This window comes from Mirounga angustirostris, unplaced genomic scaffold (genome assembly GCF_029215605.1).
Source record: "Mirounga angustirostris isolate CCGP_5_RB_7025 unplaced genomic scaffold, mMirAng1.0.hap1 SCAF_3, whole genome shotgun sequence".
Classification (NCBI taxonomy): Eukaryota; Metazoa; Chordata; class Mammalia; order Carnivora; family Phocidae; genus Mirounga; species Mirounga angustirostris.
In genome coordinates, this window is record NW_026991711.1 from 158,152,559 (window position 1) to 158,173,508 (window position 20,950).

Consider the following 20,950-nt stretch of genomic DNA (forward strand, 5'->3'; position numbering starts at 1 on the left):
GAACTTGATTCAAATGAACTGGAAAAAAAATTTTTATAAGGCAATCAATAAAATTGAACACGATATTTTGTATTAATTTTAGGTGCAATAATAGTATTTTTTTTTTAAGATTTTATTTATTTATTTGAGAGAGAATGAGAGAGAGCACATGAGAGGGGGGAGGGTCAGAGGGAGAAGCAGACTCCCTGCCAAGCAGGGAGTCCGATGCAGGACTTGATCCAGAGACTTCAGGATCATGACCTGAGCCGAAGGCAGTCGCTTCACCAACTGAGCCACCCAGGCGCCCAATAATAGTATTTTTTAAAAGTTTTTACGTTTTAGAGATACACACTGAAAAATATATGGATAAAATAATATGCCTGGTATTTGCCTCAAAATAATGGGAAGGGTGAAGGGACCAAACACAGATTAAACAAAAGTGGGCCCATGTTTATAACTTTGAAGCTAGGTGATAGGTGCAACATGGGGGGGTTCATTTCACTATTCTATTTTTGTATGTCTACAGTTTTCAATAGAGAGTTAAAAAAAGAGGCGCCTGGGTGGCTCACTCGGTTAACCATCTGTCTTCAGTTCGTCATGATCCGTGTCCTGGGTTTGAGCTCTGCATCAAGCTCTCTGCTCAGTGGGGAGCCTGCTCCTCCTCCCTCTCCCTCTGCCTGCTACTCCCCCTGCTTCTGCTCGCTCTCTCCCTCTTTCTGTCAAAGAAATAAAATCTTAAAAAAAAAAAGTTTAAAAAAATATATAAGCATGGCTCCTTAAGTTTTGCCCTTTTTTCTCATTCTTGGTTCTTCTTCTAGCCCCTTGAAACCAAGGCCTCTGATCCCATGCAACAGAAAAATAAAAGCTCTCTCTCCTCTGAAATGGAGTCCTCTGCTGGATGTAAGGAGAATTTTTTTTTTAGCCCTTTTATGAAATATCTTCAATCTTAAAAGTCCCAATTCTCAATCTTCGTCATTACTTTTCCTTTTCTAGTTTTATTTATTTTGCTAACTGATGGTAAGGTAAAATCCTAATAAACATTAAGATATAAACACACATTTCAAAACTAAATTTGCTCCAATGACCTACAGAAAATAAATGTCATTATTCGACTGAAATTCCTCTTTTTGAAGGGGATTTCTGATCCTAGGAATGCTATCAACTCTCAGAGAACAAATCCTTCCCTAGAAGATTAACATTAATTAACAGTGTGAATTAATAAAATTTGTGAGCTAGCCCACTCGGTATCTCAATTCATTCAAAAATGATTTCCATTCTTCATTTTCTTAAAAATTACATTCCTTTTATAATCAGAAAAAAATGTGATAAATATTAAAATTACAAACATTTTTTTAAAAAGATTTTATTTACTCATTTGAGACAGACAGAGAGAGAGAGAGTGAGTAGGGGGAGAGACAGAGGGAGAGGGAAAAGCAGGCTCTGAGTCAGGAGCCCGATGTGGGGCTCGATCCCAGGACCCTGGGATCATAACCTAAGCCGAAGGCAGACGCTTAAGCATCTGAGCCACCCAGGTGCCCCTAAAATTACAAACATTTTTGACATAAATACATCAAATGTTTTAACTGGGAGTTGAGTGTGACTTCAAAAGAATACTGCAGAATTGGGGGTCTTTTAAAAGATGGGCAACATCTACTGTTTATTTTTTTTTTAAGATTTTATTTATTTGACACAGAGAGCACAAGTAGGCAGAGCAGCAGGCAGAGGGAGAGGGAGAAGCAGGCTGCCCTCTGAGCAGGGAGCTGAATGCAGGGCTTGATCCCAGAACCCTGAGATCACGACCCGAGCCCAAGGCAGTCGCTCAACCAACTGAGCCACTCAGGCGCCCCAACCTACTGTTTATAATTTACACTAAGACCTAAATATCCAACTCTGATACAAAACACCACTGGTCACGTCTGATGCAACTGTTTAACTGCTCCCCACCGATTCTGTCTCTCTACTGGTTTCCACTTCCGTGCCTTTTCTTTTTTCCATGCCCCAGATAATGCTAATCCAGCATGCAGCATTTTCTCCTCCTTGATGTGTCTTATTCCTCATTTTTAATTTGGATTGTTTTGAATGTTCTAATCACCATTCATTACATGTTACAGAGGCACAGCCACTGGATGTTACTTACTGACACTTTAGTCTGGTTCATAAGTGTTATCTATTCTCCAACAGGCAGAATCAAGTTGTGAGCAAGGATTTCTCACATATGACACCTCTAAAAGACATCCAGAAAATAGCAAGTATACTGTGTATCCCAACTTTCATCCTTTTCCTTAAACAAAGCCCCAAAACTAACTATGGTGGTAAATTATTTTACTGAACACTATAGGTATCAATTCCTAAGTTATTAATCCCTAATTAGCACTACTTAAATCAATTCTTAAATAATTACAGAGAAAAATCTTTTTCAGAATCTTTAAGCAATTTGCTTTCCTTTTTATTTTTACTAGCAACATTCATGCTAGAAGTCTACAAAACCAAAACAGTAAGTATTCTGAGCACAGAAAAACAAAAATCTCAGAAAATGAAGAATACGATGACTATTCCAGACATTCTAAAAGCAAAAATTTAGGGAAAAAACCTTTTTCAGCTTTGTGATCCCCCCAAAAATCCATTCAAGAGACAGTGGCAAAACAAGCCAATATATGAGATTTTAGGATAATCCATTTTCCCCATTCCAAGAGGAAAAAGAGTGTGTTTCCTTGTTTGTCAAAGTCAACAATATGTGAACTGCTGGATAGCAAGATTATGCACATTAATAATTGTATACACTTGACTCAACTTAATATGCAGAAAGGTCCAAAAGATTTTACTGATGTGAACCAGTCTAGCTCTTTTTAGATTTCAATACTGGAAAATATAAGCCACCAGGGTAATAAACAATCAGGCTGCTTAAAGAGGACGTTAAGGGCTGATCCTAACAGAAATATTCAAAAAAGGGGCGCCTGGGTGGCTCAGTCCTTAAGCGTCTGCCTTCGGCTCAGGTCATGATCCCAGGGTCCTGGGATCGAGCCCCGCCCCATCGGGCTCTCTGCTCCGCGGGAAGCCTGCTTCTCTCTCACCCACCCCCCTGCTTGTGTTCCCTCTCTCGCTGTGTCTCTCTCTGTCAAATAAATTTTTAAAAATCTTAAAAAAAAAAAAAGAAATATTCAAAAGGAGTAAGCATAAAAAAAAAAAAACAGTTATCAGTTTGGCTCAATGATGGGAACTAATAACCTGTGAAAAGAACATATAGGATGGAACAATAACCTACTTCAGTTTGAATACAGTATTTAATTCACAAAATTCAAGTAAAAATTACTGATGCACCCATTACTTTAAAAATAAATTACAAAACACAATAAAGTCTTTACGAGCAACATTACTTAGGATAAAAAGATTATATAATCTTCTTTACTTAAAAAAGTACTTAAAAAAACATGATGGGGGCGCCTGGGTGGTTCAGACGGTTGAGCATCAGCCTTCTGCTCAGGTCATGATTTCAGGATCCTGGGATCGAGCCCTACCAAGATAGAGTTCCTATACACAACAATCTCAAAGTGGATGAGAAAACCTTAACACAATAGGATAGTCTAATAAAGTATTTATAAAGTGCTATAGTAGCACCAAAAAGAAAAAAGAAAAAAAAAACCCACCAAGAATTCTGCTCCAGGTTATCAGAGACGACTTATTAAGTGAAACAGAGATGCACCATAAAGGACTACAGTTCTTTAGAAAAATATGAGGGGGGAGCCCGGGTGGCTCAGTCCTTTAAGCGTCTGCCTTCGGCTCAGGTCATGATCCCAGAGTCCTGGGATCAAGCCCCACATCGGGCTCCCTGCTCCTCGAAAAGCCTTGATTCTCCCTCTCCCACTCCCCGTGCTTGTGTTCCCTCTCTCACTGTGTCTCTGTCAAAAAAACAAATAAAATCTTAAAAAAAAAAAAAGAAAAGAAAAAATATCATGAGGGAGTAAGAAACTATGTAAATATTACAGTGTACTTCCACTGAACATTTATCATCTTCTATCTTATATTCACAATGATGGACAATGTCTTGTACACAGCGCCCTGATATTAACTGAATACTCCTAGGCTTTCTTTACAGCATCAGATAATTCATATTGACAGCATGATTCCAAATAAAATAGCAAATTTGGCCAGTGAATTTCAATATTCTATAGACCAAAGCTTTTCACTGGGCTTCAAAAAAAGCAGGAAAACTGATCCAAACTTTGATTTTCCTATCCAAAAGTATCTTATGATAAAAGTAACAATAACAAGTAATCAAAGCCACAGAATGCCCCAAATGAACAATCTACTCCTGAACAAACAAGAATAGCAACATCTTTACATTTTCTAACTATTTTGCAAAAGGTATGTCTGAGTTAGTCTAATGACAGAAGAGTAAGTGCCTAAAAAAACCTATAGGGTTAAAACAGTGTTTAAATCTAAATACCTGCCAAGAATAAGAAGAATATTAAAGTCATTACCAATTAATTAGCATGTTTCAGAAGTTGCAGAAAGCTGGACTTCAGTTCTAGTGGATAACACAATTATTTGATGTCATTCACATTCTGGTCCCAGTCAATGTTTCCAGATTTGTCTACATTTTCCCTCCTTGCAGTGCCACAGTTCACTACTCAAACACACTTTTCACGACTCCCTGCCTCTTACAAGATGTTCTCTCAGGCTCAAATGTGCTCCCCTAATTTAAAACGGACTGATCCTTTTAGGCAGGGACACGTCATCTCCTCTATGAAATAGTCCTAAGCATAACTTAATCACTCCGTTACCCAGGATCCCAACATATTGCTTGTATTTCTATTTAAGCACTAATTTGCCTCATAAAAGAATGAAAAACGTATACACATCTGTTTCCCCATTAGCCTGTAAAACTTTTGACGGCCTTACTCTTTGTTACTTCACAGACTCATACTGAGCCAGGCACTTGGAAACGACGAGTGAAATAAAAGTGACTCTTGGAAGCCTCGCGTTTGATGAACACTTCAGATTCCACGTCAGAAATCAAGGAATGCACCTCCAAATTCCCATGCTTCATCTTTTCTTAAGTGACCCTATTTCCTGCCATTTCTGGGTACTGGATACTCCCTAAAAGACTCCGGCGTATTCTCAACATTTCCCTAATTTTGTATTCTCCGTATTCCATAAAACGATCAAGTACCTCGAAAGCTTTGGCCATTAATAAAAATCATGTGCCTTTCCTTCTTCCACCAATAATCAGTCTCCAAAGGAAAAAACCAATATATTACAACTGATCAAGGGAAGAAAAACCACTAGACTTTATTCCCAAATCACTTCGTATAAAAAAACAACAAAACGAAGTATTTTAGATGCCTGAAGACACATAAATTAGCCAAGATTAAGAGGAATGGGCCTCGGTTAGGCTAAACTCGATCTGGGGCTGCCTGAAAAGCGGCTGCCGTATTTCAGTGCTTTCCTGACTCTGCTATGCACAAACTGTGCGGACAACAGTTCCGAGAGGCGAGTGAGACTTTTGGCTTCCACGCCCGTTTCCCCGATCCCCTGCCCTGGACTCCTCGTTGGCGAGCCGTTTGAACGAGGCCTTCTGGTCAGAAAAGAGAAGCAACTCTGAAGGAACAAGACCCAAACACGGAACAAAGCGCCTGCCAGCGATGTATGAGTAGGACGCCATTACGTGGGGCAGTGGCCTGCGCCGCTAGCGCGGAGGAGACGACCGGGACCCCTAAGCGCGGGCGCAGCACCCCACAAAAGAAACCACAGACCGAGGCAAAAACCTAGGAAAACAGAGTCTTGGCAGGCTAGGCAGCAGAGAAGACACATAACCATAGGAAGAGGGCTTACCTTCGTGAGTCTTCGCGATCTTCGCCATTTTGTCCACTCGAACACACAGACGGAACTGGCGCTCCCAAGAACTTCCGCTCGCCGCCGCTGCCACGGAGAAAAATAGCTGGGGAATGCTCTCTGCGCATGCGCCAAGCGGGAGCGCGCTCCGTCGGGTGACACGTGACAGAGGAGCCACCTAGATGGAACAGAGAGATGCATTATGGGGGAGGGGGAGGAGCCAGGACTGGGCCCGGAGGCGGTTTTCCTGGTGGCTCGAGAAAAAGCCTAGGCAAATCTTGGTGCTTTTAAAGTGAGTAATTTTGCCCTGGAGGAAAGTGGATTGTGCGAGGACAGTTAATAGTTACTGTAAGAAACACTACGGGTTTCAGGGCTGGAAGAAACCTCAGACCGTCAATTCCATTTTCTCAAATCGACCGGAAGGTGTCTTGGTGCCCGACGAAAGCTTTCCTTAGCATCTGTCTCAGCTGTTCCAGTGGTTAGTTGTGGAAACAGTCATGTAACAGTAACATCCTTCGCACAGAAATTCAAGGTCATTTTTCTTTCTTTTTAATAATTACCATTTGGGTAGGAGTTTTGTTTACAACGTTATTTCCAAACACTGTTGCACCTCACAAATAACCAGTAAAGTGGACAAGTTGTTGCTAATCCCCTTTAAGAAATGAGAGAAAAATTAGGGCGGGGATATATATATATTATAAAATTTAATATAAGTTATTAAACAGGAGGAGCTTTGCCACCCTTTTAAAGCCTTTTAACTTTATAGGTTCTTAGAAAACCACCGATGGTCAGCATTAACAATGATGAAATGCCTCTCTTAATCCTAATGTCATTCTTAAATCAGGAATTTGTAAAAGGTCCGAATATGGCTCTCTTTTTTTTCTATGCATCAATTAACACTAGCGTAATTTTGAATTGTCACACTGGCCTTGGACTTTAGAAATGAAAAAGAACATAACTTAGAAGGGAAGTTGGTACAGGAAGCAGCCTAGGAAAAGAGATTAAACAGGATTAAGGTTAGAGCTATCACAAAGAAAACAGTTCATCTGGCTGTGTGATAGTCACAACACAAATACTTAGAAACTTCAGTAACAAAAATGGAATTTTTATTAGCATCAATGAAAAAAATCAATTTGATGGAATAAAATTTTCCATTTTTAATTGTTTTAATTTAGGTTAAACAATAGTTGGGGGAGGAAGGGGATGAGAAGGAAGAACATGTAGATTATTATACAAATTATTGGTAAACTCTAGTTCTTGGATTAGCAGAGGGCCCACAGATATTCCTTACATGGTTTATAACCTACACATAGATTACATATATTCTTTTATATATACAAAATAGCATATTTTAAAATAATGAAAGGAAAAAAGGATGAATGGGAAATAAGGAATTACAGAAGGACGTTATTATCCACCAATAATCGACAATATAAAAAAATCCATCCATAGGGTGCCTGGGTGGCTCAGTCAGTTAAGCATCTGCCTTCAGCTCAGATCATGGTCCCAGGGTCCTGGGATCGAGCCCACATCGGGCTCCGTGCTCAGCAGGGAGCCTGCTCTGCCTGCCTGTCTGCCTACTTGTGATCTCTCTCTGTCAAATAAATAAATAAAATCTTTAAAAAAAAAAAATCCACCCATGTTGACAAAAAGAATCACAAGGACATTGCATTTCTTGGCTCTATCTAAAAAAAAAAAAGATAAATTTGTATATACAAGGCAATCACTGTCCTGTAAAAATATATGCAAAGGAAATTCACTAAAGTGTTAATAGTGGATGTTTATGAATGATGAAATTATTAACTTTTAAAATAATTTTTAGTATTTTCCTGATACTTTGCTATGAACACATATTTTTATAAACACACACAAAAAAGAATGTATTAAAGATGGAATGCCTGGTTGGCTCAGTTGGAAGAGTATGCAATTCTTAATCTCAGGGTCATAAGTTTGAGCCCCACATTGGGTGTAGAGATTTCTAAAAATAAACTAAAAAAAAAAAGGAAATGAAATGAAAAGCATGTGCAAAGCATGTCCTTTGTCTTTCTCTAGGTTACTAGGTATTAAGTTAACTTTTGTAGGGCAAAGGCATATATGGGATAGTGAGATATGAAAAAATTTGCCTAAGATCAATGGAGATTTCCTTCTTTTAATCTTCTAAAGACTAGTTTGTCTTTAATAAAACAATGACTTGGACTTTCAGACAATAAGTAACAAGCGTTTTTCAATAAGTATCTTTTACTTTCCACTTTCAATATTAATAAATAATATTCAGATACCACTTAAAATACATTTCCTGCCCTTTTCTGGTGAAATTTTTTGTTTCAAAAATTAGAAAAGGTGATCTGATCTTTTTATAACCTAGACAATTGAGAGTGATATAACGCAATTAAAAGGAAAATTCCTTTCTTTTCTACACCCAATGTGGGGCTTGAACTCATGACCCTGAGATCAAGAGTCACATGCTCTACTGACTGAGCCATCCAAGCACCCCCATTCCTTTTCTTATCAGGGGTACTTGGAGGCTGGCTTTTCTGAGCCTCAAAAAAATATTGCAAAGTAGCAAGCATACATAATTTTTCTGGACAAAAAACAAAAAATAATAATTTTGCAGATTGTTAAATGCTAGCTGTAACTTGCTCAAATCACCTTTGGGGATGAAACTATAAAATAGGCCTTAAAGTTATGTGCTATAGGAAAACCACTGACAGTTTTATCAAGCCCATCATTTTTTTTTTTTTAGATTTTATTTCTTTATTTCTTTATTTGAGAGGGAGAGAGAAAGCAAGAGCACAAGAGCAGAAGGAGGGAGAAGCAGACTCCCCACTGAGCAGGGAGCCCAATGCGGGGCTCCATCTCAAGATGCTGGGATCATGACTGGAGCCGAAGGCAGCCACTTAACCAACTGAGCCACCCAGGTGCCCACAAGCCCATCTTTTCTGAGGTGAAAGAAGGACTGTTATGGATTAATGGCTCACAATCTTGATGTGTAATGTTCCCTAGAAGCCTCCTATATCAAAGGAATATCAGACTCTACCTACCCAAGGCCAAAAATCCAAAACTTTCTATCTCCCTTTCAGTTATGCCTTGAGTTCTAAAACTATAGAATCTTATTTCTGAAAATTTAATGCATTACTCAAATAAAAGATAACCTTGAGACAATGTTCTAAATATGTCAGTCAGTGTGACTGTCATGCCTGACTTTCCCTTCTAGCTTCAACCTACCTGACCAAACTCTCTGCTCAGGGAAACAGCACTGGGTTGTTCTCCTGGAAGAGATAGGCACTTAGTCAGCTACCTAGAACCTGGTCTGGAATACAGGACATTTCTACCCATAGAAATAGAAGTTATTGGCTAAGCCAAGATTCCTTCTCTTGGAAATTTGAACTGGAAGTATGAAAGGAACTTGTCGGTTTCTACTGAAACAGAAAGAATCAAAGAAAAATGTCACTTTAATGACATAAGACTGAGGGATCACAAATTCCTGCTGCTCAAGTCCCCACAGCTACCCTAAATCCAGAACTATCTCCAGCCCTAACCTTCTAGTGACCCATTCTTTAAATTGTACTGCTTTTCAGGTGCCTGGGTGGCTCAGTCGGTTAAGCATCTGCCTTTGGCTCAGGTCATGATCCCCGGGTCCTGGGATCAAGTCCTGATTCGGGCTCCCTGCCTAGCAGGGAGTCTGCTTCTCCCTCTACCCTCCCCTCCTGCTCCAGCTTTCTCTCTCTCTCTCTCAAATAAATAAAATCTTCTAAAAAATAAATAAATAGTACTGCTTTTCTTGAACTAACTTGGGTAGATTCCTCTTCCAACTATTCCAGGCCTAACTAGAACAGAACAGCAGTATATTAACATCTTAGTGTGAATTCATTAACTAGCTTCTTTTTCTAGTTAAAAGTCAACTAAGAGCTCTCTCTGATTCATAATGGTGAGATATGGAGATTCAAAGCACATATAAATCAAGTCTGAGTAGGTGTCCCAGACAACTAAGGGGTTGTGGCACAGAAAGAAGCATTAGGTGTCTGGAATGCTGTGATGTCTTCTAATGTGTCAACTTGGCTAAGCTACAGTCCCTAGTTATTCAAACAAATACCAACCTAGGTATTTGTAGATGTGCTTTAAGTCCACAATAATTGACTTTAAGTAAAGGAGATTGTCCTAGATAAGCTGCTGGGTAGATCTAATTCAATCAGTTGAAATACCTTAACATCAGAATTTAGGCTTCCCTGATGCAGAAGAAATTCTACCTGTGGATAGCAACTTCATCCTGTGCTGGAGAATTCCAACCTGCCCCTACTGATGGTCTGCCCTTTAGATTTTGGACTTTCTTAGCCAGTGTCCACAACCGCATAAACCAATTCCCTGCAATAAATCTCTTAATATGTATCTCCTGGTGGTCTGTTTCTTCAGTTAAAACCTGATTGATATAAGTGCCAAAGGCAGGGGCACCTGGGTGGCTCAGTTGGTTAAGCGTCTGCCTTTGGCTCAGGTCCCAGAGTCCTGGGATCGAGCCCCACATCGGGCACCCTGCAGAGTGCAGAGTCTGCTTCTCCCTCTCCCTCTGACCCTCCCCCTGCCTGTGCTCTCACTCTATCTCTCTCAAATGAAGAAAAAATCTTAAAAAAAAAAAAAATGCCAAAGGTACATTTCACCATTCATTCATTCAAAAAATATTTATTGAGGACCTATTAATAAATATTTCATGAGGACCTATTGTATACCAGACATTATTTTTTAAGTTTAATTATGGAGCACATTGTATACACAAAGCGTATATACATTACAATTTCCCATGCAGCTGCTACCTGAGAGCATTATCAATCTTTTGTGTGCTGATTCCATTATGCCTTGCCTCAATTATAGCTCTATCAGTCATACTAGAAATATCCACTGTTTGGAATTTTGTGTTAATTATTCCCTCATACTTCTTTATACTTTTACTACATATGTATGTAATCATCAAGTATGTTGTTTGATTTTGCTTGTTTTTTAAACATTTATGTAAACAGAATCATCCTAGTTATAATCTTCTATAACTTGTGATTAGCTATCACTTACTCTTTTTTTATTCCAGTATAATTAACGTACAGTGTTATATTAGTTTCAGTGCACTGATTCAACAATCTATACATTACTCAGTGCTTGTCACGATAAGTGTACTCTTAATCCCCTTCACCTATTTCACCTATCACCCACCCACCTCACCTCTGATAACCACCAGTTTGTTCTCCATATTTAAGAGTCTGGGGTTTTTTTGTTCATCTTTTTTTCTTTGTTCATTTGTTTCTTAAATTCCACACATGAATGAAATATGGCATTTGTCTTTTTCTGACTGACTTATTTCACTTAGCATTATACCCTCTAGATCCATTCATGTTGCAAATGGCAATATTTCATTCTTTTTATGGCTGAGTAATATTCCATTGTATATATACAACACATCTTTATCCATTCATCTACTTTTTTAATCCATTCATCTATTGATGGACACTTGGGTTGCTTCCATATTTTGGCTATTGTAAATAATGCTGCAGTGAACATAGGGGTGCATATATTTTTTAGAATTAGTGTTTTGTACTCTTTGGGTAAGTACCCAGTAGTAGAATTACCAAACATTATTTTAGATGCTGGGAATACAATGGTGAACAAGACACTGTCCTCGTGGAGTTTGGATTCTTTGAGGGAGAGAGATTAAGAAGTGTGTGTGTGTGTGTGTGTGTGTGTAATTTCAGGTACTATCAAATACTATGAAGAAAAAGCAGAATAAGGGGAGAGGGGGCAGGATGGAAGGATAATATGAACAGAAAAGGTGAAATCTCTGAGGGGATGACATTTGAACAGATACTTAAATGAAATAAGGGAATGAGGATTGGGGAGAAGAGTATTCCAGACATAGTAAGTGCAAATGTGCCAAGGTGGGAATGAGCTTGAGGTCTGTATGTGTCCAGAGTGACATAAGGAGTGGTGTGAGACAAGATGGTACCACGGGTACCTGCAGTACTACTACATGGTCGAATAAATGAATGAATGAATGTTGAATGAAGATATCTTCCAAACTTTCCTGCTCTATACTGCCTCTGTTAGCTAATACAGAGGGAGCAGCCACATAATTTTTGCTACTGGATTCTCCATGATAGATGTACATAAAAGCAGAAACATTGTCATTAATGATTCACCTTAGGCTAACTGTTGTCACTACCTGAATTAAGAAATTGGTAGGAGGTAGAGGAAGGTGGTATATAAGAATCAGAGAAATAGTAGGATTTATGAAGGAGGGTAAGGAATATTGGGCAGACTAGGGTCCTTGGTCAATGACAGGTGCTCTGTTGTCAGCAGGTACCAGAGTCAACAAGTTGGCAATAACAGTGACAACAGCTACAGAACAAAGCCAGCAATTTTTGATGGCACCCAGAACCCAAAGAGACCTACTAAGCATAGTGCCTCCTTCTTAGTGATAGGAGATACAAGATGCATTAGTTTGTCCTTTACTTTGGAGGGGATGTCTAGGCATGCCCCAAGCCACTATTCCCCTAAAACAGTGGTTCTCAGCTGGAAATGATTTTGTCTCCTAGGGATACCTGGCAAAGTCTAGAGACATTTTTGGTTGTCACAACTCTATCCTCTGCCTAGAGAGTCCTCCTTCCTATTTCCACCCCCATTTCCTCTACCCTCTTTCACTTGGCCAACTTCTCCTCATCCTGTCAGACTGGCCCAGTGTCACTCCACCCAGGAATCTCACCCTAGGAGTGAGATTTAGATTGCATGCTTTGCCATGCTCCTGAAATGCCACAGACCTCTAAGTAATAACTTTGTATTACCACTGTTTCTATGTGTCTGTCTCCCTAAACTGGACTGGAACGCCTAGAGCAACTTAAAGGGAGAAATTACTGGCATCTAGAGGTCAGGGATACTGCACAACATCCTATATTGCACAGCTCCCCAAAACTAGAAATTTTCTGGCACAGGTTGTAAATAGTGCCACAGTTGAGAAATCCTGCCCTAAAAATATCACGAATGGAGCAGACTCTTTATTCTCCTTGGGTTTATCTCCCACCTTCTGGAGTATATTTCCAAGGCCTCCAAATACCATTTCCTGGTCATCTAGTCTTATTAACAAGATTAACACAATGCATCAATATAGTGGACTAATATAATGTGCTGTATGTCCAGCTGTCCATATTGCTTAAGATTATATTATGATAGAGTTGGAGCACTGGGTAGCTCAGTCAAACATCTGCCTTCGGCTCAGGTCATGATCCTGGGGTCCTGGGATCAAGCCCCACACCAGGCTTCCTGCTCAGCAGGGAGTCTGCTTCTCTCACTCCCTCTGCAGCTCCCCCTGTCTCGTGCTTTCTCTCTCTGTGTTACATAAATAAAATATTTTTTAAAAAAGACTATATTATGATAGAGTTATTTTGATAGACTATATTATAGGGGAGTTAACATAATCCAGGGGTAAAACTTAAAACCTACACTGATGTCCAGCCCAGGAGAATGCACACTGTTTTAAATCCTCTGTATTATTAGGGATGGAAAACAATTCTTTTTTTTTTTAAGGTTTATTTATTTATTTATTTAAGAGAGAGTGAGTGTGGGGGAGGGGTAGAGGGAGGGAATCTTCAAGCACGCTCCCCAGTGCTCCAACTCTATCATAATATAATCTTAAGCAATATGGACAGCTGGACATACCGCACATTATATTAGTCCACTATATTGATGCATTGTGTTAATCTTGTTAATAAGACTAGATGACCAGGAAATGGTATTTGGAGGCTCCCCACTGAGTGCAGAGCCTGAAGCAGGGCTCGATCCTACAACTCATGAGATCATGACCAGAGCATGGGTAGCTCAGTCAAACATCTGCCTTCGGCTCAGGTCATGATCCTGGGGTCCTGGGATCGAGTCCCACATCGGGCTCTTTGCTCAGTGAGGAGCTTGCTTCTCCACCTGCCTGCCAGGATATGTGTAGGCTTTGTAAGGGCCTGACTTAAGTGTAAATATAATGTGGACCACTATCCTTGCATGCTTTAGGTCTTTAAGGCACTAACCTCTGCCATATTTCCTAGAATATAATAACGTTTTTTATTTACTATCTTGGCAGGGTGTGGGGGGAGCTATTCAGTAGCCTTCCGCATATGTTCTTATTCTACAGGCTATGGAACCTACATGGAGGTTTGGCCAAACCTCCATTTCTAAGTATGTTCATTACATTTACACATTTAGGAACTTGGAAAATGACACTTGACACTATGAGCCAGACCTGGGCCAGGACTCCATTTGTGACCCAATCTACCACCACTCTAACAGGCCACCATGACACTTTGGGTGTCAAGGTCAACTTGGACTCTGTGTCCATGGCCCTCAAAATGTTAGATTATTCCACTTTTCCCAATGTATAGTTACCAGAGCAAATGATAGGTGCCTTTGGAGAAGTACTAGGGGATTCATTAACACACACTTTGATGTTACATGGTCTTTCCTGAGGACCTAGCTTCTCTTTCAATCAAATGGTCTAAAATCAAATCATTCTAAGTTTGAAAACTAGCTCAGGTCTGAAAACTAAAGAATCACTTTTTTTTCCCCCCCTAACTGGAATAGCTGCCTTCAGCTTCCTGAACATCCATCCTTGATTTCTCCAAGTTCTAATAGATTGACCAATACCCTTGTACGCTGCCCATCAATTTGCTTCTAAGGAAATCCTACTGTATTAACCATCTAAATATCGCTCTGCAGGTCAGGACCCCCAAGGCAGCCATTCCAACCCTGTGCTAATTATAATTGTGCCCACCTTGCTTCTGATGGTTAAGCATAACCACTTGGCCTCTATTTTGAGATCCCATCATCCTCATTGCTATCATGGAGCTCAGCCCTGTAACTTTATCAGCTACTATCACCTGAGGCCTATAAAGGACAGCCACCATGACTAACAGTGCTTTCTCTGGGCCATATTGGAGTCTGGGGCAAAAGGAAAAATCAGTAATATTGATCCTGTCTTTATTTAAGATTTTGATATCTTGTTCATATGGATTTTTCTCCATTAATTTTGATTTTTAAAAATATATTAAAAGATTTTATTGGTTACTGTGCTTTTTGGTACCTTCTTAAATTTTGCACCTGAGGCAAGTACCTTATTCACTTCACCCTAGTCTCAGTCCTGTTCAGTGATGCTGGTGCCTCTCTCACATTCCTTATTGCTTTAGGAAACAAAGCTAAGAAGAACTGCTAAGTTCTTTGGCCTTTGCATTGAATATATATTCTAGCATAGCCATTTATTGACTCTTTTGATCATCCCTTCTTCCACCATCTTCCACAGTAGTCCTGCCATTCCTGCCACTTAGTATGGGCCATTGCTTTCTCTGAGTTTCTAAGAGCCATCCTAGTAGTTAGTGTTAGCACTGCCTTCCCAGATCCTTGTCAGCGTACTTCATATCATGAGATAGTGCTTTCATAGTGATAAACCCTTCCTATTCAATGTTGTTCTGCTACCCACCCCTGCCCCTTGATCTAGGACCCTAGGAATTTAGCTCCTGTTGGTACATATTGGCTCAGTCCTTCAGCTCCTTTGAGGTGTCCCTTTCCTCCTTTAGCAGGTCCAACATTTTCCTGGCTAGGTGGGACCCAGTTATTGGTCTGGTGTTCAGGAGGGAATGTAAGGAAAATTCCTGAGCAGGACACCTGTTGTCTTATAAGTCAGAGGTCTCTGTATGTTCTTCAAGCAAAGAAGGAGTACTAGCTTTTTAACAGGGACAATTAGGCCACTTCTCTAAGTCTAGAGGATTCAGGGAAATCTAAGATTTCAAGATTCTTGAGTGCACTGACCCAGATGTCCTTGTCCTATTTCTTAGAATTGCAATCCTTCCCAATCAGGGCCCTCACTTTGTGTAAGAGAAATGCTGAGGCTGAAAGTTCTGTCCACTTTTGGAGATCTGCTACTCTTAAGACGTAAGCCTGACCATCAGCTTTTTTTTTTTTTTTTTGTTCTCTACCTGCAACCAATGAGACTCTTTATATAATACCAAGAATGCCCTCCAGCTTTTATACTTAACATTTAATAAATGATTAATCACTCTCAACCTTTCAGTGACTTTCCCCCCAATATCTCAGTAGAATCTATTTGTGCTTCACTTATCACCAGTGAGAGGTCCTCATTGCAAGCCAGACTGCAAGTGAGTCAGATCTAAAAGTCTTATTTTAGAGTCTGCTTTCTTGGATCACAGGTTGGGTTCCCTATAGGGAGCTTTGGAGATGAGATGGCCCTTCAGAGTTGTCCTAAACTAAGGCAAGGGAGTTGGGCCTTTATATTCCCATATCAATAAGATTTGGGATGTGAATTTCCCCAGGAAGAGGGCATGACCTTGGGAGAAGCAGCTCTCTTTTAACTACAAGCAAAACCCAGAGAGGGATGCATCAGAGAGCTGCCACAGACAGAATTCTCAACAGTTCCAGTTATGAGGGGAGAAAGGAAGGAAACTGGGTAGTCCACCATAACGTCCGCTATAATGTATAAAAGTGTCTTCCATCAGATGACAGTGATGCAGCTAGACAGAGGATAACACTATCCCCTAAGGATATGAGCTTCAAAAAGTTTGAGCTTTCACCATAAGGTGGGTAAATAATGGTCTGAAAGCAATAGGGAGGAATGAGAGACACAATGGTCCTATTCTCTTGAAGTACATGTGTAGTACATAGACAGTACACGGGTGAACAAATTCCCCTTCCAAAATTCTCATTTTTTCTTTCTTGGAATGGTGACTAATTTAAAATAACTTTTAAAGCCTCTTTTTCTAATTCATGGCAACTTATCAATGGTTATGCTTCTCCAGGGATCTCCATGTGTGGAAGTTAGCAGAGGCAGGGGGCACATGCATGTGCCCAGTTCTGAAACCTCCTTTCTCTCCCACTAATGCACTGATTCTCAAATTCTAACAGCACTCAAATCTTCTGAGAAGCTTTTTTTTTTTAAATATTTTATTTATTTGAGAGAGAGAGAGAGCATGAGCCGGGGCTTGGGGGTGTTGAGGGGGAGACAGAGGGAGAGGGAGAAGCAAACTCCCCACCGAGCAGGGAGCCCGATGCGGGGCTCAGTCCCAGGACCTTGAGATCATGACCTGAGCCCAAGGCAGAGGCTTAACCAACTCCCCCCCTCCCTGAGAAGCTTCTCAAAAGTGTTGGTTGTGAACCCAAACTTCAGAGTGATGTAGTAGATTTGAGGTGGAGCCCAAGAGCTGATAATTCTTTACAGGTGGCCTACTACCATGCATTGAGAAACACTGCCTATCAAAGCCTCTTTTCTCATCTACAACTGAATTCTGGGAGAAGACAGACAGATCTCCAGTATACCATGGTCAGAAAAAGAAACAAATGTACCCGAGTGTTCAACAATATATGTGGTCTGTCACCCACCCCCACTTTTAGATAAAATGTGCCTATGGGTGAGAAAAAAAATAAGCAGCCTCCATACGAGAGAGAAAGCACAGGAAAGCTTCACAGGGAAGCCAAGATGCAGTTAAGACCATTGTTCTCAACCCTATACAACACCTCCTATACTCTCCTGAAATAAAAATCATAGCCAATATGACCTGATCACACAGATAATTTTGAAAAATATCAATAAAATACCCTAACTGAAATATAAAAGAAATGAAAGAAAAGGTGCTTATAATAAAAGATGTATTGAGAGGGAAGTTTATGAATCACAGATTACAGCTTCCAGAAGGCATAATGGAAAAGTTTAAGAGAGAAAATCAGCTGAGAAGGAGCACTGAGGTGTATAATGAGGATATAGGAGAGGATGATTACTAGAGGGACTTTTAACTCAGACACTGAGCAAGGGTAACAAGTAGGGATATCTTGCTATTAGGCTGTCAACATAAATGGTCCCACGGATCCTCAGGTGAGTGAGAAAGGGTTAAGTGGCCCACTAAGGTCAGTATCTCCTACAGAAGGAACAGCAAACTCTGGCCCATGGGCCATATCTGGCAGGCATTCTTTTATTTATTTATGTTGGTAGTAAAATATATATAACTACCATTTGAACCATTTTAATGTATGCAATTCAGGGACACTAAGCACAAACTGTTGTGCAACTATCACAACTATCTACATCCAAACTTTTTTATCACCTCAAACAAACTCTGTAAGCATTAAGCAATAATTGCCCCTTCTCCCCAGCTCCTGGTAATGTCTAACCTTTCTGTCTCTATGAATTGGCTTTTTCAAGACACTTCATAAAAGTGGAATTATACAATATTTGTCCTTTTGTGTCTCGTTTATTTGACTTAGCACAATATTTTCAAGGTTCATCCAAGTTGTAGTATATATCAGAACTTCATTCCTGTTTAAGGCTGAGTAATTCTGCATTGTATGTATATACCACATTTTGTTTATCTATTCATCCACTGATCAGCACTTAGGTCATTTCCACCGATTGGATATTGTGAATAATGCTGCATGAACAACAGGCATATAAATATCTGTTTGAATCTTTGCTTTAAATAATTCTTTTGGGGGCTCCTGGGTGGCTCAGTTGGTTAAGCGACTGCCTTCAGCTCGGGTCATGATCCTGGAGTCCCGGGATCGAGTCCCGCATCGGGCTCCCTGCTCGGCAGGGAGTCTGCTTCTCCCTCTGACCCTCCTCCCTCTCATGCTCTCTCTCTCTCATTCTCTCTCTCTCAAATAAATAAATAAATAATCTTTTTAAAAAAATTAAATAAATAAATAAATAATTCTTTTTTTTTTTAAGATTATTTATTTATTTATTTATTTGACAGAGAGAGAGATAGCAAGAGCAGGAACACAAGCAGGGGGAGTGGGAGAGGGAGAAGCAGGCTTCCTGCCGAGCAAGGAGCCCGATGTGGGACTTGATCCCAGGACCCTGGGATCATGACCTGAGCCGAAGGCAGACGCTTAACGACTGAGCCACCCAGGCGCCCTAAATAAATAATTCTTTTGGGTATATCTATACCTAGAAGTTGGATTGCTGAGTAATACGATAAGGAACCACCAAACTGTTTTACACGGCAGCTAAGCCATTTTACATTCCCATTGGCAATGTATGAGGAATCCAATTTCTCCACATCCTCAGCAACACTTATTTTCTGTGTGTATCATTTTTCATAGCCATCATAGTAGGTATGAAGTGGTATTTCATTATAATTTTGATTTTCATTTCCCTATTGGCTAAGGATGTTGAGCATCTTTTCATATACCTATTGGCCATTAGTACATCTTTTAGAGAAATGTCTATCCAAGTCTTTGCCCATTTTCTAATGTTTATTTTATTTTTTTTAAAGTAATCTCTACGCTCAGCGTGGGGCCCAAAATCATGACCTGGAGATCAAGAATCACATGCTCTAACAACTGAGCTGGCCAGACGCCCCCCCTCCTTTGCCCATTTTTAAATTTAGGTGGGTTTTGTCTTGTTAAATTCTAGGAATTCTTATATATTCTGGATCTTAATTCCTTATCAGATGTATGATTTGCAAATATCTTCTCCCATTCTATATGTGAGATAATAGAAAATTTATACATTGGTCTGTGCCTCCAGTTCCTAGCTCAGATCTCCTAAAATCCTTGTAAATTCCTAAGTGATAAGGGCACTAGGAATATCTCTTTTTCTAATATTTGGCCTTTGATCCTGTCCCTGACACATGGCTCCTAAAACCCTTGAGAATTCCTAAGTGATAAGAGCGATATGAGCATCTTTTGTTCCATTGAGGAGACTCTGATGGGCTCCTAGACACAGGATGGTCACCAGAAAGACCAAGCCATAATTAGAAGCTTGGAATTTTCAGCCCTACTCCCCCAATTTGTCTGAAGAGGGAGAGGGGCCAGAAATAGAGTTAATAATTGATCATGCCTATGTGAGGAAACACCATCAAATCCCATCAGTACAGGGTTCAGAGTTTCCAGGCTAGGGAACACATCCACACTGAGAGTGTAACACACCCCAGCTCCACACGACAGAAGCTCCTGCACTTGGGACACTCCCAGACCTTGCCTTATGTATCTCTTCATGTGGCTGTTCATCTGTATCCTTTATCATATCCTTTAATAAACTGGTGAACCTCAAACTCGAGAAGGTTGTAGGAACCTCTGATTTCTAGCCAAATGAGAAAGAAGTTGTGGGCAACCCGGGGATGTACTACTTGCAATTGGCATCTGAAATCGGATGGGAACAGTCTTGTGGGACTAAGCCCTTAACCTGTGGGATCTGATACTATCTCCAGGTAGAGACAGTGTAGGAATTGAGCTAAATGGTAATAACACCTAGCTGGTATTGCCCAGAATTACTTGGTGTGGGAAAAATTTTCATACATTTGGTAACCAGAAGTGAAATGTTTTGTGTGTGTAGTAAAGGAGACACACAGGAGTTTTTCTAATTCACTAAGGGTTGACTTCTTACTCGGTTGACAATATCCTTTGATGCACAAAATTTTTAATTTTGATTAAGTCTATTTTTTTTTTCTTTTGTTGTTTGTGCATTTGGTGTCCTATTCAACAAACTGTTGACAAATCCAGTGTCATGGGTAATTTACTTTTGTTTCCAAAAAAAGTATGTTACAAATTATTCAAAAGTATCCCCCCACACACACACACTCCCAGGGGCGCCTGGGTGGCTCAGTGAGTTACGCATCTGACTTCGGCTCAGGTCATGATCCCAGGGCCCTGGGATCAGGTCCCGATTCAGGCTCTGTGCTCAGTGGGGAACCTCTTTCTCCCTCTTTCTCTCCATCTGCCCCTCCTCCCTGCTCATGCTCTGTCAAATGAGTAAATAAAATCTTAAAAAAAAAAACAACACTAGGGGCACGGGGGTGGCTCAGTAGGTTAAGCAGCTGCCTGTGGCTCAGGTCGTGATCCCAGGGTCCTGGGATCGAGCCCTGCATCAGGCTCCCTGCTCATTAGGGGAGTCTGCTTCTCCCTTTCCCTCTGCCCCTGCTCATGTGCTCTCTCTTGCTCACTCTCTCTTTCAAATAAATAAATAAAATATTTTTACAAAGTATCTCCCCAAAGATATTAAATGAAAAGTAAAAACCTTTCCTCACCTGTCTTATTGCTCAAAGGTTGAATGTTTTATGTATTCACTGATGGTTATGTATATACAAGCACATTCAGTATACATATTTTCTAATTATTACAT

At 40.2% G+C, this 20,950-nt stretch overlaps 1 protein-coding gene across 4 annotated transcripts in view; it reads right to left on the minus strand.

Moving 5' to 3' along the window:
* SF3B1 (splicing factor 3b subunit 1) overlaps positions 1-5,973 on the minus strand; it is a 39,380-nt gene extending 33,407 nt beyond the window's left edge. For 2 of the 4 annotated variants that reach the window (XR_010410257.1, XM_064586864.1), the window contains exon 1: positions 5,812-5,966. Coding sequence is in view for 2 of the 4 variants with exons in the window: in XM_064586864.1 (XP_064442934.1) it covers positions 5,812-5,839 (28 nt within the window). In the remaining 2 variants the exon portion in view is untranslated. Of the gene's footprint in view, positions 1-5,811 lie in introns of all 4 variants that reach the window. The other 2 variants (XR_008505584.2, XM_045868296.3) reach the window with 2 other exon arrangements.
* Between the last annotated feature and the right edge of the window lie 14,977 nt (positions 5,974-20,950).